Genomic DNA, 26,938 nt, shown 5'->3' with positions numbered 1-26,938 from the left:
AAGAATTCATTCACTCCCGTGATGCCCAACCCCCATCTCCTCAGAGAGTTTAGATTTTTTTTTTTTTTTTTTTTGGTCATTAAAGCAAATGCCAATCAATTAGCCTGTAGCTGTTAACCTTGAGAAAGAGACTGGCGCTGGCCGGGTGCTTATGGCTAGGACTTCGGCTTCTGGATTGGAAGGCCAGGGACCTTTGTCCCACACTTCACCGGGAGTCTCCAAAGCCCGTCTGATTCATCCAGTGAGCACACCACTGAGGCAACGTCCTCGGGCCACCAACAACTCTGGAAGACATGTGCAAATCCATGATAACCCAGGTGACTGACACATGGTCCACATTTGATGTCAAACACGAGAGATAAGGAGGTTCTTAAAGTTCCAGCCCTGAAATACAATTCAAGGTTGCTGTTGTTTCCATCAACGTATAGTTCACTTCCTATTCTTTATATCTGTACAATTAGTTTAAAACATAAGTAAAAAAAAATGTCATTAGTTATGCTTGCTCCCACCACCCCATCCCCAATGAACAGGGAACGGGAAAACACATAAAACTGAGTCAATAGAGGCAAATCTTAGCTGCTTCTTCTTCTTCTTCTTCTTCTTCTTCTTCTTCTATTATTATTATTATTATTATTATTATTATTATTATTATTAGGGGGGGGGAAGAACCCAAGCCTCTGTCCTACTGACCTATGGGGTTGGCTTTCAGGGTACTGGGGGAAAGTCTATAATAACTTTTCTGCTTTCCCCAGCAGCTTCCCGGTGGGCACTCAGCCAGGGACCGGAGGAAGAGAGGCTCCGACCCGGGACCCGCGGCTGCGAGTGTAGACGGCTGGACGGGACGCCTGGCCTGGGGCGCTGCGGGCAGGTGACACGCTTCCCCAAGGGCGCGGGCTAGAGGTCGGGTCGGTCCCCGCCCACCGGCAGCGGCGCGGGGCCGGGCTCCGGCGCGCGCGCAGGGGGCCCATAAAAGCGGCTGCAGCGGTGCTGAGCTCGCCCACCGCCCGCCAGCCGCGGCAACCATGCACGTGAACGGCAAAGTGGCGCTGGTGACCGGGGCGGCGCAGGGCATCGGCAGAGCGGCGGCGGAGGCGCTGCTGCACAAGGGCGCCAAGGTGAGCTGCGCCCGGCGCCGGCGGGGAAACTCGTCCGCCCACCCCCCGGGAGGCTCGTCCCAGCGCCCCAGGGGCTCCCGGGGACGGGGAGGGAGCGCCCCGCCAGCTCGCCGTGCACTTCCAAGAGCGGCTGCGGCTCGGGCCCCGAGCAGCTCTCCAAAGCCACGGCCAGAGAGCCCTAGTTGTAATCGGAGCGCTTGGGGTCCACGGGGCAGAGGGGCCGGTTGTGTTAGGATCTGTGCGATGGTATCCCGAGCTCCTAGGGACCGCGGTTCCTCTCCTTCTCCTTGACAGGTCGCGCTGGTGGACTGGAATCTCGAAGCGGGCCTCCAGTGTAAAGCTGCTCTGGACGAGCAGTTCGAATCTCAGAAGACTCTCTTCATTCAGTGTGATGTGGCTGACCAGGGACAGCTGAGAGGTAAGACCCGGGAATCAATCCTTCTGTTCCTTGGAAGCGCGCCCTGAACAAGCAACAACCTGAAGGCAGCCCGGGCAAGGCAGCCAGCCAGGGCCCGGAGCCAGGCAGCCTGGCCAGGGCCCCGGAGAGCTCCAGCAAGCTCCTGGAGACAGGTTGGACTGTTAAGTCTCCTACTGACAGCTCAAGAGCCCTAAAAACTAGGGAAGAGACAAGAGGGCTTGGAAATTCTTTCATGTTAGTCATTTCGCAGCACGTTGGTAATAAAAAACTCCCTTGTATATTCAAAGACAGGGCTGCTACGATAATCATGACATGATTGCAAATCGAACTTGGAAAGTTAAAATAGGCTGAGGATCTTTGACAAACATCTTCTCAGAAAGCTGGAAGACACAGACTCCAGCGAGAACCAGATACCGTAGCAGGGTTTTTCTTTAAACCTGCTAGAATACAAGTTCAGGGATCGTGGTTACAGATGTGCGAGATGTTTTTATCCAGATGTTTTCTGTGGGTTTCCCCCTTATGAGAGATGGTACTTATATCTGTACAGTGTTAGACTACAGAAGAAAAGTCCCCACCAGCCTGTCTTCGATGTTCTCCTGTTCCTCTGTATCCCTTAAAATAGACCATCTGTTTTACTGTGCCCCTGTGATCCAGTAAACAGCAGAGACACTATTGGCATATTTAATAAATAGCTTTGGTCCCATATAGGGCCCATTAGATTTGCATAAAAATAATGTCCCTGGGAAAAATAAGATATTCGTGTTTCACAAACTTTCATTCAGAGACTCGGTAAATTGCTAGGCACATCTTTAATGCAGAGATTAGAAACCATCCATAAAATTTACCCTACCACTCCAATTGAGGAGACACAGAAGTGAGGATGGGTTTTACAATTTTTGGATCTTATGTAGGAGGAATAATGGACTGTGTTACAAGAGAGTGCACCTAAACTTAAGGAAAATTGTTAGGAAAATATGTGATTAAAACCCAACCAGGCTAATGAAGACCTATAACAAAGATTATAAGCATGAGTAGAACAGATCTAAGTCAATGTTAAGAGAACATATTTTGCTAAATTTTATTGATTGCAATTAATATTTTAGTTCAAGGATAGAGTCCCCTAGCGATTTCAAATCCCAACATCCAGCCGGGCGTGGTGGCGCACGCTTGTAATCCGCACTTGGGAGGCAGAGACAGGAGGATCGCTCAGGTTCGAAGCCAGCTGGGCTGGCTTAAGAGACCCTGTTTCCAAATAAAAGTATAAAAAAGTAGGTCTGGGAGTGTAGCCCGGAGGTAGAAGGGCTTCCAGGAACCCCAGTACCACCAAAAAAAGGTATATTATTGATCATTTTATGACCATTTATGTCTCAGTTTATATAGTTTCACGCAGGACATTTAACCTTAATTGTTTTGCTTCTCAGTTAAAATTAGTGCCTTAGCTGGAAATGCATTCCTTAAGGATAAGTGACTGTGGAGGAAATTCAGACACATAATGAATGACCAGAGGAAGGCAGGCTGGTCATGAGAAATACACATGTTGTCCAAACATCAGCATCTATTTTTATCAAACTAAAAAGCATAGCACTCATTCATTCAATCCCAGAATTTAATGTTGACTATCACTTTTTTGTGTTTTGTTTCATTTTGTTTTGTTTTGGTGGTACTGTGGTTCCTGGAAACCCTTCTTTCTCTGGGCTACACTCCCAGACCTATTTTATATTTCTATTTGGAAACAGGGTCTCTTAAGGCAGCAAGGCTGGCTTCGAACCTGGTGATCCTCCAGTCTCTGCCTCCCAAGCACGGGGATTACAAACGTGTGCCACCACTCCTGGCTTGACTATCACTTTTAAAACTGTTAGACACATTGGAATTTAAAAGTACAGAGCTCGGCGGGGTGTGCTGTCACTCAGAGGTAGAATGCCCCTGAGTTCCATCCCTAATACTGCAAAAAAAGAAAGGAAGAAAGAAAGAAAGAAAGAAAGAAAGAAAGAAAGAAAGAAAGAAAGAAAGAAAGAAAGAAATTGAATAGATAATTCTCAAAAGAGAAAGCACAAATGGCCAAAAATTATATTAAAATATTTAGCATCATTAGCAAATAGTGAAATGCAAATCCAAACTACACTGAGATCCCATCTAACTCCATTTAGAATGGCAATCCTTAAGAATACAAACAATAATAAATGTTGGTGAAGATAAGGGAAAAGAGGAACTCATGTTTGTTGAGAATGAAAATTAGTATGACCCTGATGGAGATCAGTACAGAGGTTCCTCAAAAGACTAGGAATGGAACTACCATTACATCTCAGCTATAATATTCCTGGGTTTCTTTCCAAAAGAATTGGAGTCAGAATATTATAGTGATACATGTATATTCAAGTTTATAGCAGCACAATTTATAATAGCCAAATCGTGGAACCCATCTAAAGGTTAATAACAGATGAATGGATAAAGAAAATATAGATGCCGGGAGTGGTGGCGCACGCTTGTAATCCCCACGCTTGGGAGGCAGAGACAGGAGGATCGTGCAGGTTTGAAGCCAGCTGGGTGCGCTGGCTTAGGAGAACCTGTTTCCAAATAAAAATGTAAAAATAGGTCTGGGAGTGTAGCCCAGAGGTAGCCCAGTACCACCAAAAAATAAAAAAATAAAAAAATAATAAAATTACAGAGCTGAAAAGTTTTTTGGAGGTGATCTAGACAAAATTAATTTTACAAATTAACAGATTGCAGCAGAGAGATTAGGTAAATTATAAAGAGTGCCACTGCATATAAATGTCAGCAAGAACTAATTTTGAACCCATTGAAGCCCAGGACTCAGTGGGAGGTCAGAAAATACATGGTAGACTAGGCACTGATGGAGTCAAAGTATTAGTGGAGACCAGAATGAGGAAAGAAAATTCAAGAAAAATTAGCCACACATATTTAACCACCTAATTTCCCACGAAGTGGGGGATGTTTCTATAGAGTTACAAAGAATAGAACGTAATTAGCAGGTAAGAGAGATAAAAGAAAAAATTAGTATTCCATGGATGACCTTTTCTGGAACCAATTTGAGATCTTGAGAAACAGTTTAAGAATTCCATAAAAAAGTAAAGTTTTAATCTTTTTGTTGCTTTTCATTCTGGTTCAGTGAGTGTAAAGTGGTGTATAGTAGAAAGCTTTGCCAATGTTTTAGCAATTAAATTGCATAGTAATTCATCCATTTGGGAACTGATTAATCCATGCCCTCCCAAATAAGTTTGGTGGTTGTTAATTCTAAGAATTGGTTTCAATCAGTCAAACATGTGTTGATCTACTTTTTTTTTTTTTAAAGAATCCATATTGTAGCCTGGAGATGAGAGAATACATTCTGTCAAGTAATAGAACTAGAATGTATGTTAAAAAAAAAAAGTCCACAAAAACAGTTTAAACCGAGAGAACTCTATAAAAGGCTACTTTGAGAAATAATGCATTTCTCAGTACTAAGGTGGTAAGGCCTACTTTGGACTGGCTAAACAGGGTTTGCAGGAATTGAATATGTTCTTGGACAATATAATGAGTGCCATTCAGGCCATAGAGTCTATGTAGACTGTATCCTGGGTGAGCATAGTTTCTTTTTTTGTGTGTGGTCCTAGGGCCACAACCCAGTGGCCTCTACATCCAGGCTACAGCCCTGACCTACTTTATATTTTTGTTATTTTGAAAAAGGGTCTCACTAAGTTGCTGAGAGCCTCACTAAGTAGTTGAGACTGGCTTCGAACCTGTGTGATCCTCCTGTCTCAGCCTCCCAAGTACTGGGGTTACAAGCATGCGCCACTGCGCCTGGCTGAACATAGTTTTTATACAAACTAATAAAAAATAAAGTAGTAACAACAGCCAAAAGAAGAAAATTGAATTGGAAACAACTCTCATTAATCTTATAAGATCAATGGATGAAAAATAGGATTTTATTTACTAAGGTATCAAAATTTCATGAAATGATCACAATGGACTTGAATCCCTAAGAAAACATGTGTTACCGTAACACCTTAAGAAGTAACATGGTTTATTATAAAAAGATGTCTCACATAATCTGTGCCATAATGCTCCAATAACTTGTTAGCTATACAGAGATACTGGCTGCCAAAACTGACTTCACTGAGATGAACTCTTAGCTTGGAATGCTCAAGTCCCTAAAATTTATTCCATTAAATGCCTTCTTATAAAACTGTAATGTGCATACAAAACACCTAAGGACGTGGTAGAGTAAGAAGGTGACTCAGTGGGGTGTGTTGTGTCCACAGCTTTTCACATTTCTAACAAACTCCCAGGCACTGCTGATTGGTGCTGCCGCTCTACAAACCACACATTGAGACGCAAAGAACAAGGTTTAATTTTTACTCTGAGCAGAGATAAATATTAATTTCGAGACATAAGGTGTGATCTAACTGTATATATGGAACATTAAAATGTACCTGTAATGTTTCTCTTTTAATTAGAAACTTTTAGAAAAGTTGTAGACCACTTTGGAAGATTGGACATTTTGTTCAATAATGCCGGAGTAAATAATGAGAAGCACTGGGAAAAAACCCTGCAAATTAACTTGGTAAGCTCTACCCGCCATATTGATTGCCTGAAACTGTCACTTACAGGATGGTTACAAAGGGGGAGAAAGGGCTGTCATATTCGGAGGGATAAAATAATGACCTGTGATATGCAAAAGTAGAAGTTAAAACTAGAAAGAAGGCATTTCCTTTTACAAGTAGGAAGACATTTGAGACTTAAAATTATTCAAATAAATCTGTCTTAAAATATTAAGAAGAAATAAGAAAAAAATCATAGTTGGTTAACTCAGGGGTTGGCCTGCTATCTGTTTTTTTTTTTTTTTTGGTGTGTGTGTGTGTGGTACTAGGGTTAGAACCCAAGGCATTCTACCTTCGAGCTACACCCCCAGCTCTATTTTTTATTCTTTATTTTAAAACCGGGTCTCACTAAGTTCCAGAGGGCCTTGATAAGTAGCTGAGGCTGGCTGTGAACCTGCAATTCTCCTGCTTCAGCCTCCCAAGTACTGGGATTACAAGCCTGCGTACCTCAAGTGGCTCAATTTCCACATCTTTGAGACCTTGAAAAACAATATAAAATCTATGACTACATGAAATTCAGATGTCAGTATCTATAAAGTTTTATAGGAACACACAGAGGTTATTCAGTCACATACTGTTCACGGCTTTTTTCATGCTGGAGAGCCCACGGCCTGTCAAATGTCTGCTGTCTGGTGCCTTAGAAACAGCTTGCCCAAGCCTGACCTATTCATGTATAAAGCCTTAGCCAGGAGTGGCACATACTTATAACCCCAGTACTCGAGAGGCTGAGACAAGAGGATTGCAGGTTCATGGCCAGTCCTGGCAATTTAGAGGCCCTCTGCAACATTGTTAAACCCTGTCTCAAAATAAAAAATAAAATAGGGCTAGGGACCTAGCTCCATAGTTCAAAGGTAAAATGCCCCTGGGTTCAATCTGGGTACCACAAATAAATAAGTTTTAATTAAATATTTGGAATATAGCAGAAAACAAAGTTAAGGTAACAATTTAACTTTGTAGTTAGTATGATTTTTATACTGAACGTCAATGTGTGTGTGTGTGTGTGTGTGTGTGTGTGTGTAAATTCCACTGTGTTTGATGATTATTCACCTCTCAACTAAATTATAAAAAGGTGAAATTAACAATACATTTTTCTTTTTCATCCATGTAATGTATCACAAGTTTGCTGACCATCTCACTTTATGAGTGCCTTTAACATAGACTATCAGAGTTTAGTAAAAACCAAACTATTTTGCTACAACAAAATGTCAGGCAGACCCTACCTGGGATCATGTGTACAAGATAAGATTATACAAGGTAAGCAAGTAAAGTAAAGTACAGTGCGGTCTTTGTGTTTGTATAAATGTGTAAGGAGTGGCCTCCTGCTTCATGATCTTCTTAGGAGATTTTAAACTCCTTAAAAACAGGGACTGTGCTATGTTTGTCTATGTTCCCTTTCAGTAATCAGCATGATATCTTCAAGATAGTGCTTAGTCAATAATTTTTCATTTAAATTGAAACTCCCATGAGTTACTTAACTATAACTTGGTGGAAAAGAGAATACTATGTCACCTCACAAAAGAGCTGAGTTTGTAAGCCTCACTTTGATGAAGGCGTAAAGTTGTTCCCCAAACTTGAAAAATCCCTAAATTCCTTAAATCAAGAACAAACGATACTATTTTATAGTACAAACACCCTCCTTGAACTTCATTTCAAATTTTGTTTCCAATGTGCTTGATTCATTAAATTTGAAAATAACTTAATAACCTATTTATCAAGTTTCCCTCAAAAAATTTTATAGCATGTACTTGCAGAGAGCGAGAGTGAGCGCGAGAGCATGTGTTTGTGCATTTGGAGAGACCTGATAACTCCTTTTTCTTGTTTGAGGCAATTCTATGATTTTCTTCTACTTCAACTGAGCAATATAGTGAAATACATGAAATATTTTTGACTATGAACCATAATTAACATCTCTTAGCTAAGTCTTACATTATTGAGGTATATCAATATTTTATACTGTTGAACATTCTTAGTTATACCTAATTTAATATTTGTGTCTCTGCTTATACATGATATAAGTTTATAACTCTATTTTTATACTGTTCCTATTTAGCTTGAATGTCATTTATACTTTGACTTTTATCTCCTTGCTCTGCTAGTTTCTGAACAAAAGGTATTGATAAATAAAAGGACTAATGTCAGTTTTTCAACCTCTTTCAATAATAGTGTCAGTTTAGAATTTATACATTATAAACCTTTAATATTCAGAGCCCAAAGTGCTGGTGATTATAATTATTAATCTTTGCATTTTTAAGTTATACTCTTATTTGATGCCTGTAGCATTTTCATCTGGCCTATATTTTCAGATATAAAATTAATGCCCCATGATTTTCTTTATTACATAATTTTGTTGGTAATTTTATTTATCTTTATTACATTTTTATTTTATTGTAATTATATATTATAGATTCAAAGTGACACATTCACACATGCATACATCACTTGGTGTATTTTACTCTGCATCCCACCCTACTCCCACCTACCTCTCTCCTTGTTAGAGATTGATGGTGATACCTTTATATATGGACATAACATTATTTGAACTCTTTCCTTTCTCAATCCTCCTTTTACCCTCCCCATCTTTCTTCCCCAGTCTCCTTCCACTGTTCTCCTGGTCTCTCTCCTCATTTATCTGAAGTTTTGTTTGGTTTTGTTTTCTATTTTCTCTCTAGTTTCTATATATGAAAGAAAATATACAACCTTTGACTTTGCTGGCCTTGGCATAAAGTTCTCTAGCTTCTTTCATTATTATTATTCATGGCTGGGTAAAGTTCCACTGTCTATATTTTCTTTTGGATTTTTTGTGGTACTGAGGTTCCCGGAAGCCCTTCTACCTCCGGGCTACACTCCCAGGCCTATTTTTTATATTTTTATTTGGAAACAGGTTCTCCTAAGCCAGCGCGCCCAGCTGGCTTCGAACCTGCGCGATCCTCCTGTCTCTGCCTCCCAAGTGCGGGGATTACAAGCGTGCGCCACCACTCCCGGCATCTATATTTTCTTTATCCATTCATCTGTTATTAACCTTTAGATGGGTTCCACGATTTGGCTATTATAAATTGTGCTGCTATAAACTTGAATATACATGTATCACTATAATATTCTGACTCCAATTCTTTTGGAAAGAAACCCAGGAATATTATAGCTGAGATGTAATGGTAGTTCCATTCCTAGTCTTTTGAGGAACCTCTGTACTGATCTCCATCAGGGTCATACTAATTTTCATTCTCAACAAACATGAGTTCCTCTTTTCCCTTATCTTCACCAACATTTATTATTGTTTGTATTCTTAAGGATTGCCATTCTAGATGGAGTTAGATGGAATCTCAGTGTAGTTTGGATTTGCATTTCACTATTTGCTAATGATGCTAAACATTTTTATATAATTTTTGGCCATTTGTGCTTTCTCTTTTGAGAATTATCTATTCAATTTCTTTCTTTCTTTCTTTCTTTTTTTTTTGCAGTATTAGGGATGGAACTCAGGGGCATTCTACCTCTGAGTGACATCCCCAGCTCTATTTATTCTTTATTTTGAAACAGGGTCTCACTGAGTTGCAGAGGACCTCACTAAGTAGGTGAGCCTGTCTGCAAACTGCCATCCTCCTGTCTCAGCCTCCCAAATGCTGGGATTATAAGCATACACTGCCACTCCCGGCTCTTCAGTTTTCCATTTTTAATTGAATTATTTGAGTGGTTTAGTTTGGTGTTAAATTTTTTGAGTTATTTATATGTCCCAAGTTTAGAATATTTTTCTATCAGAAGAGAAGCTGGCAAAGATTTTTTCCCCTTCTGTAAGCTCGCTCTTTTTTTGTGTGTGTGGGTCTGGGATGGAACCTCGGGACATTCGACCTCCGAGCTACACCTATTTTTTATTATTTATTTGAAACAGAGTCTCACTACGTTGCAGAGAGCCTCACTGAGCCTCACTGAGGCTGTCCGTGAACCGCGATCCTTTGGTCTCAGCCTCCCGAATGCTGGGATTACAAACTTGTGCTACCATGCCCGGCTGTAAGCTCTTTCTTTAGATTCTTATTTCCCTTGCTGCACAAAAGTATTTTAATTCACAGTTTTATTTCCTGAGCTTTGAACATAATAATGAATAACTCTATCAGTGCCTACATATTGAAGAGTTGGTCCTGTTTTCCACTAGTAATTGCAAAGTTTGTGTCTAATATCTATGATTTTATTCAGATTTATCTAGGTATCTCTTTTTCCATTCCTTTATGTTGAAAGCATAAGCAACCTTTTTATGTTAACTATGTCTCTTGCTGATGTTATATTGTGCGGTCTTATTTTTAAAATCATATGTGTTGACATCTGCCTTGTTTATATTTATGAATTTAAGCCATTTATATGTATTGTTACTTTCTGTTTTATAATTTAATATTTACTGCTTTTTGTCTTTGTTATATTTTCATTTATTTTCTAACTCTATTAGATAGTTTTAATTTTTTCTGCTGGTAAGAAAACCCATAATTTTGTTTTTAAATATGCTTTTCTTGGTGCATTGCAATTTCACACTATAATGAGGTTCAGAGTGGTAAGATTATACTTGTGCACAGCATGTAGTGAGTTTCCCCTAGGATCCTACCCCACTTTCTTCCTTCCCCATCTATGACATTGATAATGAGATTGATAATTTCATATATGTGCATAGCATTACTTGACTTTTTTATTATTAGTGGTTGCTCCTGACTTATTAAGAACCATACTTTGTTCTTTGTTTCCTGATAAAACAAAATGTTTGAATATACAGCCACTGGAGAACTGCGGGAATTTTTAAGAATTTGTTTTTATAAAATCATTCCACTTTCCTAAACCACATAAAACTACAAGAATTTTTTCAATGTAACCATCCCAGTACAAAAGCATAAATTACACAGCCTCTCCATTCAGCATTACTACTAATATCTCTAATAGTTTTATTAGTAAGCACTATAGATATTATTATACATAAAGGTCACTGGGGTAGAAAGGTCCTATTTCCCATTGCATTTCTAATGGACACCAACTGAGTTTTCTATCTGAAAAATCAGCTGTCAAAATAGTGTCCAAAGACCTGAGTTAGCACAGAGAAACATGAAAATAATGAGACAGTTGTCACAAAGGTACAAGTTCAAATGATTTGTATTCATCCAGCTAAGAGGGCATATTTGCTTTAACGAATAAGCACCTGCTCCAAGCTGGAAAGTACCTACATCATCCGTAAATAGGGAATTCTGGAAGACCAGGGAAATTTTATTGTGACCTTTTGGTTACAACTAACTCTCCTAGATTCTTCCCCACTGACATATAGCCAGCCTGAATTTCTCTAGGGACTTTGTTGACATAGGCCACTTCTTAGATTAACTTCTGGGGTTGATAACATTTGTTTAATCTTACATATTCATGTACAGCTTAAAAACGTGTTGGCCTTCTTGCTACATATACCCACTGCAAAGGTAAATTAAAGTCTGACTAATTCTTGTTTCTCCAACTTTATTAGCTCTGCTAATGTAATACAAAGATAGTTCATATAATTTTTGTTTGTTTTTAAGACTGCTTTGAATCCAGTTTGCTTCCTTGGTCTTATGTAATTATATACTTGTTCTTTCCTGTATTTTTCCATGATACTGCCCATGTCAGAGAGCAAACATTGAGTTAAAGGCCCTCTCTATCTCTATCTCTCTTTTTCTGGTGCTAGAGAGTGAACCCAGGGCCATATGTATGGAAGGCATGTACTCTACCACTCAGTTCTACCCCATCCCCCATATCTCTCCCTCTTCTGAAATCTTATATATCATACTCCTGTCATTCTCAAAGAACTCACTAACACATTTACAGAGGGTTTTTTGAAATTATATTAATGTATATGAAATTTATGCTAGCAAACCATAGGCTCTTTCAAGAAAGAAAACCATTGTAGACTAGAGGTACAACTAATATTTATTGGATAATCTGCCATTGTGAGGTATTTCATATACATGGGTGCTCCTATCCATGTTTTAGTGCCATGTCTAAGTGATTTTCTAATAGATCAGTGCTGTCAGATGCTATTATCTGTCCTCTTTCTGCTTTCATCACTTACCACACTTACCTCTTCCTTATTCTTTACTTTGCTGATCTCACCACTTTTCCCACAGGAGAGAAACACTAAGCCTCTTCCCAATCTCTTGTCTGAATTCAGCAGCAGCACTATTACTTATACCTGCTTACAGATTACAAGGACTTTCAGAAGAGAACGAGCCTTTGCCGGTCATTCTTCAATTGGGCAGAGGTAGACGTAACTGAATATTGATGGTTGTGATATTACGATTCTGCAGCGTACTTCTTTCACTTGACCATTTTGAAGGTTTAACAAAATACCCAAATACTTCATCCCCATCTAGCAGGGAATTATTATTTATATTGGAAACAAAACTAACATATATTGAATCCTTTAGTATCTCCAAGTAAAAATTAAGCAAAATAGATGATTTTTGCTGGTACTCTATTTTTTTTTTTTTTAGAAATACACTAGTTGTTATAAGATCACTCTAGAAATGGTGTGCATTCGGAATTTAGAACTAGTCAAAGCTAAAGTTGAAATCTTAAATCTACAATTTGTGAACTGTTATATAATTTTTCTGATTTTTTAATTTCTCACTTTGTGAAAGGAGGAAGATAAACACCCTCGCTGTGAAAACTACTAAGATTAGATGAACCATAATGTCTGTGAAGCATCTAGCACAGTGCTACTGCATGATATTTATTCAGTAAATTGCATTCCCTTCTAGATGTCAAAACCTTTATTTTCTCACTTATTTTTTTAATTTTTACGTGAGGTAGGTTGGGTTCCTCTTTTCTACTGCATCTTTAATGCAGAGTTGAAGAAATAGACAGAAACATTGTTCTCAAATGTGCTCCCTTCTCTAGGTTCCCAAAGATTTAAATTGTAAATTAAATTAGTAACCGTTGGCTGCCATTGCTACCCTGTAATACTGAAAGTTCATTTGAACTATCTTAGGTAGAGTTTCCTAATTGTAAGTAGCTACAACAAGGTGGAAGTCAATATTTAGGACTAAAACAAGAAAAAGTTGGAAAAGCTTAGAACATGAAAAAAAGGATATAAAGGGATTTTAGGAAAAAATAATTATGCTGACTAATATGTTTTGAGTTCTGGGCTAAATTAAATTAAATTTCAGGACCCTTAAAAGCAAAATTGCATACTTAGATGTCAGAATTTTTTTTATTATGGTATAATGCAGGAACCACAAATAAACTAAAAGGAACCTCTGGGTGGAGGAAGAGGAGCTAGGGGAGGGGAATGGAGAAGTGGCAGGTTGGAAATTTCAGGAGGGAAAAAAAGTGTGTGTGTTGGGGAGGGAGTGCGTGTGCACTGGATAGGGAGCCTTGAGGACCTGTAAGAGGGTTAAACATGCAGGCCATTACCATTTGTCCATTTACTTTTGTTACTGGAGAATTATTCCCAGTATAAGAAAATTTGTGAGAGTAGTTTTAAGTTGCAGAATACTATAAATAGTGAAAATTTTGATATTTGAAATACAACACAATTTTAGTAGTACATACAAATGTTGTCTCTTTACAACCCAAAGTATTAAGAAGACAACTTGATCATTTTGAAAATAATTAAAACGTTCTTTTATTCTCTGTGTGAAATTAGACATAAGGTTTTCTTTAAGAGTCAAGCACAGAATTTTAATTACTTTCACAAAGTGGACTTAAATATTACTATAATTACAAGTTATTTCATCTGTGTATCTAGAAATGTCTATAATTATCTTTTTTACCTAAATGCTTAATATCATAATGCCTCAATCTGTAAGACATAAATATTGCTCAAGAGCAAAAAAAAATGTTTTGTTCAATGGGTTTTGAATAATTTCCCTAATACATATGCATATGAATCCTGCATTACATATATGTTTATGTATATGTATATGTACATATATATGTATTAGAGGAATCTCATATTATATGTGTATGTTTGTGTGTGTACATGTATATCCTATAACTTATATATGATATGGCATAAGGAAAAGAACAGTTAATAAGAAGAGGTGAAAATGTCATTTATGCACAACCTAAGCACTAGACCTGTCTTGTAGATTCATCCCATTTGAAAGTTCTTAAACTGATTAATAGAAGAGAAAAATAATCCCTTTCCCTCCTCTACCAAAACAGTGGAAATAAGTCTTGTCTTAAGAAATTAAAAACGAAGCTTCAGTCTTCCCAAATTTTCTATCTGGCTGCATCTTATGTTGAAAATACAAAAGCAGGATGTCAGAAAACCTGTAAATACCTGAGAAAAAAGTACAGCACTAATTCATGTAAACAGATATTCTGTTCAGACATGCTGAAAGGCTCAGGCAGAACCCAACCGAATCTAACTGCCTTCACTAATAAATCTACATTTCTTTTCCTTCTTATATAAACAATATTTTCCTTCCCCTTTTTGAAGGGAATTGTGTGGAGATTTTATTCATTCCTCCTAAGCCTACTTAATATCAAATTGAGACAGGGCTTAAATCAATAGAATTTCCAGTTTATTTTTTTCTTTTTTTCCTGGACCTACTATCAGGAAAGAGGCATCTCTGAATACTTAAGAAAATTCCAAAAGGACTTTTTTAAAATATAAAGAAGGTAAAAATTGATATATGTTCTCCATTTCAGACTCATTCCCTATTGAGTCATTTGCTTTGCAGTACTGCCAAGCCTGAAAGAGTAGGAATTAAGATGCCAAAATGGAATTTTCAGTTCTTAAAAGACCAAGCTGGAAGAGAGAGACAAGTTCTTAATTATGAAAGGAAAAATAAAGTTTAAAATACCCATTTCACTTCACATGACATTTCTGGTAGAAGTGAATTCTTTAATGTTAGAATAAAAGAAAGAAGAGTCTCTACATGGTGGTAATTAGCAACACAGTAAACTATTAAAAGAAAAGCTGTAGCAGGGCATGGTGGCACATCCGAGACAGGAGAAACGCAGATCAAGACCAGCCTCAGCAACTTAGCCAGCCTTAGCAACCTAACAAGACCCTGTTTCAAAACAAAAAATAAAAAGAGCTGGGGGTGTAACTCAGAAGTAGAATGTCTCTGGGTCCAATTCCAAGTTACATACACACAGCAGTAAAAAGTGATGAATAAAATGCAGTGATATACATTACTCAAGACCACAAGACCCAAGTAACAGCAAATCTCCATTCAAGCTAAACAAAACACTTTTGTGATTTCCCACAACATAAGGGTTCAGGATTATTTGATAATGCAGATCAGTGATATCGCTAGGACCTACTATTTTCTCACCCACCTGCTGTCGTTACTGTTTTCATCTTCATGCTGCTAGCACTATGAATATCAGATCCAGTCATCACAAATATACAAAACCATGTAAAGAAAGTAATGTAACCAACTCTTCCTGCTTTTCTTAAGAATAACAACAACAAAAAATTCTCAGCAGCATCCTGTCCTTTACTCCCCACCTCCAGCAGACGACCCCCAGATCTCAGTGATGTGAACTGGGTCATATGCTGGCTTCTAGACCAGCCACTGTCAAGAAGGATATCTGTGAATTAGATTAATTTGTGTGTACACTAAAGCTATAATGCCATCAACCATATTATATACAGAAGATATAGATACCAAAGAAACACACCAAGACCTACCTGTTTGCCTGTTTGCTTGTATGACTTTGAACCTTACTAAGATGTACAATTACAATGCACACATAAAAATATTTCTTAAAAAGGCAAATGGAATTTGTATTAGAAAGAAGGGAGGAGAAATTGAAAATTGTATAGAAAATCAAGGAGATCCTCTATTCTATATTCAAAGATCCAAGACAAGTAAACAGTGCTGATGAATGTGTGCTATGATAACCATGTGCTAATAAGAGAAGGACAAGTAGATTTTCTTCTCAATGTTTAAGAAATACAAAAGAATACAGAGAACGTATAAAGATGCTGAGAATTGAGTTAAAGCAACAAAACACTGCAATACAAACGTTATTCTAAAATCTCATATTGGGCAACTAAATGCAGTAAGGTTTTACAGAGAAGTGATAATCTACAAAGCTGTTATACAACAAAAGAAGACCTCCAGGATTGATGGTTACCTTTAAAAAAAGCGTTTGACTGAAAATATTTGCAGAAATCTCCACAGATGTATGAAATAGCAATAATATCATTGTGTTAATATATTGTCAAGTCTAATAACTACTCCTTTTTTCCATTTGTGTCTCTGGATTAGGTTTCTGTTATCAGTGGAACCTATCTCGGTTTGGATTACATGAGTAAGCAAAACGGAGGTGATGGTGGCATCATTGTCAATATGTCATCTTTAGCAGGTAAAGACAGCTGTCATATTAATAGTTACAATTTCTTACTGGTAATTTAGACTATAAAATTAAAATTTTGGAGTATATTTATCATCAACTCAGATTTAAAATTTAAACTTCTTTTGATTTTTTTTTATAGTTCCCTGGAATGTTTTGCATACTACCAAATATTTGAACTCTGTCCTTATTCTAAGTTGCATCTTTTTAAATTGTCTTACCAACTTTAATGCTATGCATATTTCCCCATAGTACTGTTTTTCAAAGGCTATTGTGACACTCGTAAGCAATAATGTATGAGAAAGTGTCTTTGACAAGTAGGGAGAACTAAAGTGAAGTTAGGTGATCTCTGTTCTCATGTGATTTGATTACAAGTGTACTATTTTTTTTTTTTTTGGTGGTACTGGGGTTTCTGGAAGCCCTTCTACCTCCGGGCTACACTCCCAGACCTATTCTTTTATATTTTATTTGGAAACAGGGTCTCACTAAGTTGCTGAGAGCCTCACCAAGTAGCTGAGGCTGGCTTCGAACCTGTGCGATCCTCCTGTCTCAGCCTCCCAAGCGTGGGGATTACAAGCATGCGCCACCATGCCCGGCTCAAGTGTACTATTTTGAAACAGGAAATATGTAGTGGTTGGTATGTGCTAAACTGCTGTACTAAATATGCCCATACATGTTATAGTTTAAATTTTGTACAAATATATTACTCACTCATCCCAGGGCAAGATCTGTACTGCAGGGTTCCTCTTCCATAGACAGCCATATGGAAAATTTGGCCCACAAATACACATCTTCTATATGGAACCCCCAAGACTGTTTGAAATGTGATGGACTTCTTTATTTCTAGTGGAAAGAGAAAAGGAACATAGAGGAAACATAGCAACTCTTTCAAAATCCATAGCTCAATAAGGACAAAATTTGCTTTTGCTCACTTTCCTGTTACAATATTTAAACTCATGCTTCACCTAACAATGGGAACATCTGGGAAATATATTTTAGCTGTATGAGGGGGGAAAAAGAGATTTCACTGAGCAGATGAGCCAGACTGTCATCTTTGCCACATCAGCAGTTGATAGATTAATGTCACACAAACAATCCCAAACTGTATTTTGCTCAGAACATTAGGGTTTAGTACCAGCTGGTATCTTATTTCTCAATGCTACCCATGAACTGCTGGTATATGTTTTTAGAGCAATGTAGTCGGGTGACTTGATTTCTAAAACTCCAGGGAAAGGTCATCAATGGTTCTTGAAGAGTTAAGGGAAATTAGGGAGTTGAAGAAAGTCTGTTCAATAGTGAGAGCAAGTCTGAATTATCCATGTCCCAAAATAGGTAAGCCTTCTTAAATTATCTGGTTGGTTTTAGTGTGGTGATTTCAGAATATAACCACCCTGCTCCTCTCCTGAAAGCCCCAGTGATCTAGGGCATCAGGTTTGAGGTCCTGGTGACTGAATCAGTGTCTTGATTTCTCCTTTCTCTAGAAATCATTATCAGATGGCTGGAACCACTAAAGTAGAGGACTGCCAGGGAGGGGGGGGACTTAAAAATTTCCTCCTTTAGAAGTTCTAAAAAGTTGTCCAGCATCTGATTTTCTGGGTTTCTTAAAGTCAAAATAACATCCCTAAAGCTATTACAAACCTAATTCTATATATAGTCCTGGATAATCTGGTTACTTTTTCAAATATGACATCTACTTATAAATTGCAACATCTCAATTTTAAATATACATTAAAAAGTAAAAACACAAGCAGTACTTGAAAAAAAAAATGTGTGTTCTCCAGAGAGTAAAAAATTTTGGTTTCTGGAAGCTTAAGGCAAATTGGCAAAACTCAGTCTATTTTTGAAATAAAATTATAATTTTAAAATTATGTAAATGGTTGGAGAAATAATAAATATTTAATATTTTCTTAGAAGTTTAAATTTATAAGAACCTGGGGCCGTAATTAAGAGATAATTCTATAGATTCTCTCTATAAAGCTAAGAAAGCCAGCAAAGCTCAGAGAACCATGAGCAGTATATAGAAAGCTTCTTGCTTTATGTCACCAGAGAGCCCGATTGTATTCTTAAGAAAGTTGGAAAGCCTCAGGTTTGGATTGATTTAGGACTTTCTGGGAGAGATTCTATACCATATAAGGAAGCTTACTTCTTCAAAAAGAAGAACAGAGAGGTACAGTGTAGTACAATAGCCTTTTACCCAATTAAAATATTTAAATATACAATAACAATTGATACTTGAGTGCTTACTGTTTATTTGTGCATTATCAGTCAGCTCTCCAGAACTATCATTTAATGCCCAAGATAATTAACTTATAAAGTGATAAGGTTTATCTTCACTCATAGTTATGAAGTTTCCAGTTCAGAATTAGGCAGCCCATAGCTTTATGCCTCTTGCAAGGGCAGCACATCGTGGCTGGAGTGTGTGGCAAATCAAGGCCCTTCACAAGCCAGGAAGTAGAAGAAAGACAAGACTGCAGGGACACCGGATCCCTTTCAAAGGCAGGCCTCCAAGGACCTAAAGACCTCCCATAATAATCACACCTCCTAAAGGTTCTACTGTCTCTTTGGAGCCCAACCCCACAACACAGATCAATTGGGTTTTCAATGCAGGAAAGTTTGGTGGACATTCAACTTCCAAACTGTAGGGACCTCATACCATTTTAAACACTGCATTTATACCATCTCATTTAATGCTCATAGAAACCCTGTGAGGTAGATTCTACAGTCTCCATCTTGTTAATGAGGAGACTGAGTCAGAGGAGTTGAAGTGTCTTGCCCAAGCTCACTAAGTGAGCAACAGCAAAACCAGAACTCATACATAAAGGGCCTACATTGAATAAAAATCACAAAGGTAAAGATTATTTATCTCTTCTGTGAGTTCATCTATTAATCAATCTCTCTATCCAAATAAGTCTTCCAGAAAAGTAAAAGAACCTGAAAGGGTAGGACTTATGTGAGCCAGTGTAATTTGCCAGTCTCTTCAGGACTCCAGGACACTGTTTAATTGTCAGGCTGCATTACCAAACCTTCAGCAAACTCTTAAGCTTTTACCCCATTTGATATATGTTGTAAGTCTCTCAAAGTGTTTTTTGTTTGTTTGTTTGTTTGTTTTTTTTGGGAGGGAGGGGAATAACCAGAATTAAAAAGCAAAAAAAAAAAAAATGCCTGTGAAAATAGCTATTTAAAACTTACAACGTGATGTCCATTTTGTTCTCTTGTCTAAGAGCTTGCTTTATCACACTACACACTCCTGCGGATTTCTTCTCATATAAAATATTTAGGATCCTGTATGAGTCTTCTCTCTTCATGGGTAAAATAATGAATGAATTCAGTGGTGAGATGTGTTTGGGCTTTAAAATTAGCTTTCTGCCACTGTTACAAGTTAATGAATATTATAGCACTCCAAACTTTGTCTCTGATTTTTGTCTCAACATGCAAGGCAATCACATTTAAATGATTAAATCGTGTGTAATTTAAGTTTATCTTTGTCCCTCTGCTTGGATTGTTTTCCTCTCCAGCTTGGCCTTGGCACCCTCCCTTTATAATGCAACCTCCACACCCAGCATGTTTATACTGTTTGCTTGCCATCGGCCAACCTGGACAGCCCTGCCCTTCTCTTCCCATCCGGGGCTCTCAGGAATGTGCCTTCATCTCACAAAGAGCCTTAAAACAAATTGCCTTGTATTTTATCCACTAATCAAAAACCGTTTATCCTTCCCATACTATTCTAATAAAAATTCAGAATATCATAATCATAGAAGGAGGTAAAAGAGGACCACTCCGCCTTCACCATTTTCTCAGAAATGGTATCAATAATTGTATGCCTTTAAGTCATAGGCCCATAGATAGTGATCAGAGGACCAAAAATATAGTTTGAGGGGTTATCAAAGCCAAAGTACTTCTTTTTAAAGATATATATTTTTATTGGTACATTGTAATTATATGTCATAAGGGAGTATAGAGAGATAGAAACATACATGCCCACAGCAGTTGGTGTGTTTCCCTCTGAATCCTACCCACTCTGTCCCTTATCCTCTATGTCATTGATATTGGTATTGATGATTTCCTATATTCACATAGCACTGTTTGAACTGTTGCCTTAAACACATCGCCTTTCCAACTCCCTCTCCTAAACCATCTCCACTGCGCCATTGGATTCTCTCTTCCTTTAATTGAAGTTCCTTTTGCTACCCAATTCCTCTCTAGCTTCCGTGTATGAGAGAAAACCTTGCTTTCTGAGACTGTCTAATATCACTTAGCATAATGTTCTCCCAAGTACTTTGTGATATTGGTTTGCCCTGTGTTTTCCAAACCTTCCTTCCTTCTTTACAGAACTCTTCTGCTCACTCTAGTGAAGGCTTCGCTGTGGGCAACGTTCAGCCCGACCAGGGTCTAGCCTTGTGATCTCTCACGAGGATTGAGTCCTTCACTGTCATGGTAAAACCTTAAGTTGACACACTGGTTTGGGCAGAGAAGTTAATGAGTAATGGCCACTGACGCAGACAGAATTTTCAAATGCAATTAATGGGTTTGACAAACAGGAGAAAAGTGGGAGTTGACTCTTCAGCAGACTGAGAAATGAGTGTGCTCCAGGCTGCAGCTCCGAGTCTTTCTGATGGCTCTTGACCCCCATGTGGACTCTTCTATGAGTTTTTGTTTATAAACACAACACACAAACACGCGCTCATGGTGACACATTCATCCTTAACTATTAAAAAAAAAAGTTAGGAACAGCAGAGAAGAACAAAGTCTGCTCTAGTGCAGATAAACAGCTGTGTTCCCATAAGACATACCATAAGATGTCAGATGTGCTTTTTATATATTTCGTTGCTTCGAATTGTGAGAAAATGAAAATAATCGTCACAGAAAAAAAGAAATTTACCTACTAATCCTTTCCCCACCTGCCTGCACAGTCAGCTACTGAGGTGTTGGTGTTAGCTAGGATATTCTATAGGCCTCAGAAACTTAGCCACTTAGCGGCATTTTGTGAGAGATACCATGAGGGCCTTATTTATTCAGAGTTTAAAATGTTAGAGCCAGGCATGGTGGCACACACTTACAAATCAGTATTTGGGGAAGTTGAGACAGAAGGATCGCAAGTTGGAGAACAGCCTCAGCAACTTAGTGAGACCCTGTTTCTAAGTAAAAAAATAAAATAGGGGGCTGAAGTAGAACACCCCTGGGTTCAATCCCCAGCACCAGAAATAAAACAAACCATCAACAATAATAAAGTTGTAAACTCAGGGAAATATTAAAAAATCATATACATTTTAATTTAAATTAACATCCCAGTAACATCCACTTGTGCTATGAATTTTCCCTAAAATAATATAACTAGCCTAAAGATGGTTAGGACAAAAGTTAAATTAAAAATTTAGATTCAACATATGTTAACAGTTGCAGAAAGGATATGGAAATATAAAAGTAATGAGGCAAAGCTCCTACCTCAAGAACTACATATTAGTGTCTCTTGTCAGGATGGCTGAAGCAAATATTTACCATGGTGGCATAGACTATTTAAACATAAGTGTGTTTAAGTTGCAAGGACTTTGGGATACCAATAGCCTGGAAAAGAGTATTTGCACTGGACTGTCTCAATAGATCAGAAATTTGAGGTAAGATAAAGCAATGATCATCCTTCATCTCCAAGCCAGAAGTAAAAAGCCGCATGTGGTACTACCCTCTACAGTTATGCCTGATATCAAGGATAGGAGCCTAACATCATTTAGCAACTGCCAAGTTAAAGGCCATGTGGTAATGCTCCATAATATCGCATTTAACTTTTATATGTTTCTTCCACTGAGGTTTAGTTATCTCTAATTTATAGTTAAATAACTAATGTCATTTGGGTCACATACCATATACCGTGAAAAGCGTAACAATGAAGAGTTGTAATAAAAGCAATTTTATTTCATTGTAATGTTTTATCTGATGTGGAATGGATCCAGGTTCCTGTGCTGTCTGGATCTATATTCCTGCCTAGCTCTGGCAAAGCTCTCCATGTCACTGCATGGAGACTTGGGTACATTTTGCTGTATTTTGTCTTTAGATAATTAAGTCACTTATTAGAAGAAATCAGTTAGAAAGGTTAAATATTTATTTAATTATTTGTGTGTATGCATCTGTGTGTGTGTGTGTGTGTGTGTGTGTGTGTGTGTGTGTGTGTGTATGTGAGATACTGGAGATTACACCCATGGGCATTCTACCTCTGAGGCACACTCCCAGCCCTATCTTATTTTTTTATTTATCTATTTTTTTGAAATGGTATCACTAAGTTGTGGCCAAGTTGTGGAGTCTAACCTGGAACCTGTGATCTTCTTCTCTTAACCTCCTAAATACTGGAACTATAAGCATGGACCATCATTTCCCATCTCCTGAATATTTATTAACGAGCCTTTTGAGGATAGATAAAAGATTTAAAATTTCCTAGTATGAAAAAGAGATATTAAAAAATAGTCGGCTAGAACAGAGATTCCCCAATTTTAATATGCATAAACATCTAAAGAGTTTAACAGATGCAGATTCTGACTTTGTAGGATTGATGCGGGTCCTGAAATTCTGCTTGAAGTAGGTCCTTAAATTTCACTCCCAGATAACAGGATATCTAGACCACACTTTACGAAGCTAGCCTCTTGTTCATTCAGTTTCTTCTGACCACCGCAGTAAGTGGTCAAAATCTTGGGAATATGCATTTGGGTGGAACACTAGGAACGACTTTCTGAGAATTAATCACTGGAAATCACTATTGGACTTAATCTTTCTAAAAAAAATTTATTGTAAAAGATGTAGGGGTTATGAAAGCTTGTGTCACTTTTTAATGCCACGTCACACTTTAAAGCATAACTTCATGGCCAATAGGAGAATGAGGGGGAATAAATCACTATGAATCTTAATATCATGTACATCTGCAGTGCACCAACTTAAAAAAGGAGGAGGAAAACAGCCTCAGATAAGGTATTCTCTTGTGTGGAAAATCACTTAATGAGGAAGTCCACCAGTTACTTTGGTCAGTTTTATGCACAAACCTAGGTAGATTCTCACTAGTTCTTCCTTTTCTTCATATTAGAGAAGTGGCATTTAAAAATAGACAATGGGAAAGCAGTTTCTCTTTTTTGGTTTTAAAGCAGACATGGGAGATTTATAGTCTTGCTTTTTAGAACAGCTGCTAAAGACTCAGCTTCTTAGATTCACAGTTTATTTTTCTAAATTGAATTTTTATCATTTCTATATAGCCCATTTTATGTGTTTTCTATACTTTTAGAATATAATATGTTTGTATGTTCAGTATAATTCCCTTTTTTGAGGAGATTTTGGTTTTTGCACAAAATCTCTGAGCTGCTTACCTTCCATGGTATATAGAGGTTAAAGTCCTCTCTTAGAAGCATGAGAAGAATAGACAAAGTGATTTGGAAATGGAATTTTAATTTTATTTTTAAATGACTTTCTTATTTGTGTTTAAATACATAAGTAGTTTTCAAGTGTTTTAAATGTTGTATGCATAAAATTGATTTTACATATATAAAATTGTGTGTGTGTGTGTGTGTGTGTTTCTCATCAATTTGTGGTTTAGCGTTATTATCCTGAGTGGTCTTAGATAATATTTGTTTTGTGGATAGAATTTTTTCCTCTACTTTTTTTATCTCTAACTGTACAGTTATGACAATATATGTACAATATATATACAATATATATGATTATATATGTATATGATTATATATATATATTTTGTGTGTGTGTGTGATACTGGGGCTCCTGGAAACCCTCTACCTCCGGGTTACACTCCCAGACCTATTTTTATACTTTTTTGTTTGGAAACAGGGTCTCTTAAGCCAGCGCGGCTGGCTTTGAACCTGAGCGATCCTCCAGTCTCCTTCTCCCAAGCGCGGGGATTACAAGCGTGCGCCAACATGCCCGGCTATATGATAATATATTTTAGAAAGAACTATTTTACATTTCTATAAGTTCCCTTGAAGAATGGCGGGACTATATTACATATTAAAAATATCATTCTTACTTTATTTTGTAGTAATGGGGATTGAAGGCAGAGGCATTCTACCACCAAGCTACATCCCCAGCCCCATTTTTATTTATTCTTTATTTTAAAACAGAGTCTCACTAAGTTGTAGAAAGCCTCACTAAGTAACTGAGATTGGCTGTGAGCCTGTGATCCTCCTGTCTCTGCCTCCCAAATACTGGGATTACAAGCATGCCCAATCCTTCTTAACTTTTTACATATAAAAGATCCACTTTTAAGTGGAAATAAGAGAATTCTCACAATCTTAAATAAAATAGTATTTCTTTAAAGTGCAGACTGCTCTCTCGTGGTCTTATATAATTCGTGGCTTCATTATTATTGTTTTGTTTTGTTTTGTTTTGGTGGTACTGGGGTGGAATCCAGAGGCTTTTTACCTCCAGGCTATACTTCCAGACCTATTTTCTATTTTATTTGGAAACAGGGTCTCACTAAGTTGCTGAGAGCCTCCCTAAGTAGCTGAGGCTGGCTTTGAACCTGTGCGATCCTCCTGTCTCAGCCTACCACGCATGGGATTACAAGCATGCACCACCATACTCGGCCATTATCATTGTTTTTAAATCTTTAAACACAATGAGAAAAATAATTACCCTGTGCTATGGAAATTTATTTGCAAGATTTTGAAAACTCATATTCATCCTAGCAACTGGGCCTGTAGTCCTCATCCTGGCAGAATTCCCCGTGAGGTGCCACCGATCCATCTGGCTGTTCAGCCAGTGAAGTTCCACCCTCCGCTGGCACCAGGGGCCCTCCTATTGGTTTTATAGATTTTGATGGAGTATATTTAAAATATAACTTCACTATACTTTGCACTTAAAAGGAGCTAAATACATACACCTTTGAAGGTACTTCTGAAACTCTTTTGAATTAGAATTAGCAACAGTCAACGGTTTGGTGGTGTACATTCTCTAGATTTGGACAACCATATAATGACTTGTGGTTGCTACTACAGTATCATACAGAATAGCTTCACTGCCCTAAAAATCTTGTGTGTCTACTTCTTCACCTCTCCCTCCGGCTAGGCCCTGGGGCCATTGTCTTTTTCCTGTTTGCATACTTTTGCCTTTTTCAGAATCTCATATAATCTGAATCATACAGTATGTAGCCTCTTCCGATTGGCTTCTTTTACTTAGTAGACTCCTCCAAGTCTTTTCATTATGTAATGGTTTATTTCTTTTTAGTGCTGACTAATATTTCATTGTCCAGAGGTACCATGGTTCATTCATCTACTCATCTGTTGAAAGACAGACGTCTTGTTTGCCTCCAAGTGTTGGCAAGGATGGATAAAACTACCACAGACATCCATCCATGTGCAGGTTTTTATGAGGACATAAATATTCAGTTCCTCTGGATAAATGCCAGGTGTAAAACTGCTCGATTGTATCATGAGAATATGTTTTGTGAGAAATGGCTATACTGCCTTCCAGAATGGCTGTGCCATTTTACATTTCCACCAGCAATGGGTGAGAATCCCTGTTCCTCTCCGTCTTTGCCAGCCTTTGAGGTTGTCAGGGTCAGGACTTTGGCCATTCTAATTAGTGTGCAGGGTTCTCTCATTACTCTTTTATCTTGTAATTCCCTAATGATGTGATCCCGGGCATATTTTCCTGTGTGTATTTGCTATCTGTTTAGTATCTTCTTCAATGAGGTGGCTTTTGTTCACTTTTAAAATTGGGTTGTTCATTTCTTTATGTTGAGTTTCAAGATTTTTGTGTATTTTAGATAATAGTCCTTTATGGAATATATCGTTCATAAACATGTTCTCTCAGCGTGTCGGTTTTTCTTCTTATTCTTTTCATTAAAAAATTTATATGGCCAGGCCTGTCATGGTGGCGCACGCTTGTAATCCTCCTCCTCGCGCGTGGGAGGCGGAGACAGGAGGATTGCGCTGGTTCAAAGCCAGCCACGCTGGCTTAAGAGACCCTGTTTCCAAATAAAAATATATAATGGGTTGGGGAATGTAACCCGGAGGTAGAAGGGTTTCCAGGAACCCCAGTACCACCAAAAATAAAAAAATTTAAATGGTCAAATAGTAGAAGAAATGACATTTTGATAAAAGGATATTCCTCTCTTTGGGGTATATATATATATATATATATATATATATATATATATATACTTAATTTACTATACTTAAAGCATGTTCTCATTAAATGGTGTGCTTAATGATACCAGTGCATATTTCTGAAGTGAATTACTCCTACCAAACATTTTGAATTAACACATATGTATTTTAAGGAAAGAAAACTACTAGGAGATATGACAATGAATAGCCCCCAAAGCTTCCTCCATAAACCTAAAGGCAGATGGGAGATTCTGGCTAGAAAACTGCTAAATTGAGAAAATGAGTTTTCATCGATAGTAGTGGATAAAATCACCCAGACTAAAAAGAGGCCCTGTTTCCAAAAATAAAAAAGTATAAAATAGGTCTGGGAGTGTAGCCCAGAGGTAGAAGGGCTTCTAGGAACTCCAG

General features: G+C 37.8%; 1 protein-coding gene across 1 annotated transcript in view; it reads left to right on the top strand.

Annotated features, from left to right (window-relative positions):
• Positions 1-1,022: 1,022 nt before the first annotated feature.
• Positions 1,023-26,938, top strand: part of HPGD (15-hydroxyprostaglandin dehydrogenase) — a gene marked incomplete at both ends in the record, with an annotated part of 41,298 nt that continues 15,382 nt past the window's right edge. Inside the window, 4 exons of the mRNA XM_080710912.1 lie at positions 1,023-1,115; positions 1,410-1,533; positions 5,988-6,094; positions 16,352-16,448. Of these exons, the coding sequence (XP_080567038.1) occupies positions 1,023-1,115; positions 1,410-1,533; positions 5,988-6,094; positions 16,352-16,448 (421 nt within the window). The remainder of the gene's footprint in view (positions 1,116-1,409; positions 1,534-5,987; positions 6,095-16,351; positions 16,449-26,938) is intronic.

This window comes from Muscardinus avellanarius (assembly GCF_963383645.1).
Source record: "Muscardinus avellanarius genome assembly, chromosome: 14".
NCBI classification, from domain to species: Eukaryota; Metazoa; Chordata; class Mammalia; order Rodentia; family Gliridae; genus Muscardinus; species Muscardinus avellanarius.
Note: the sequence above shows the minus strand (reverse complement) of the source record. Positions and strands in the feature narration are given on the sequence as shown.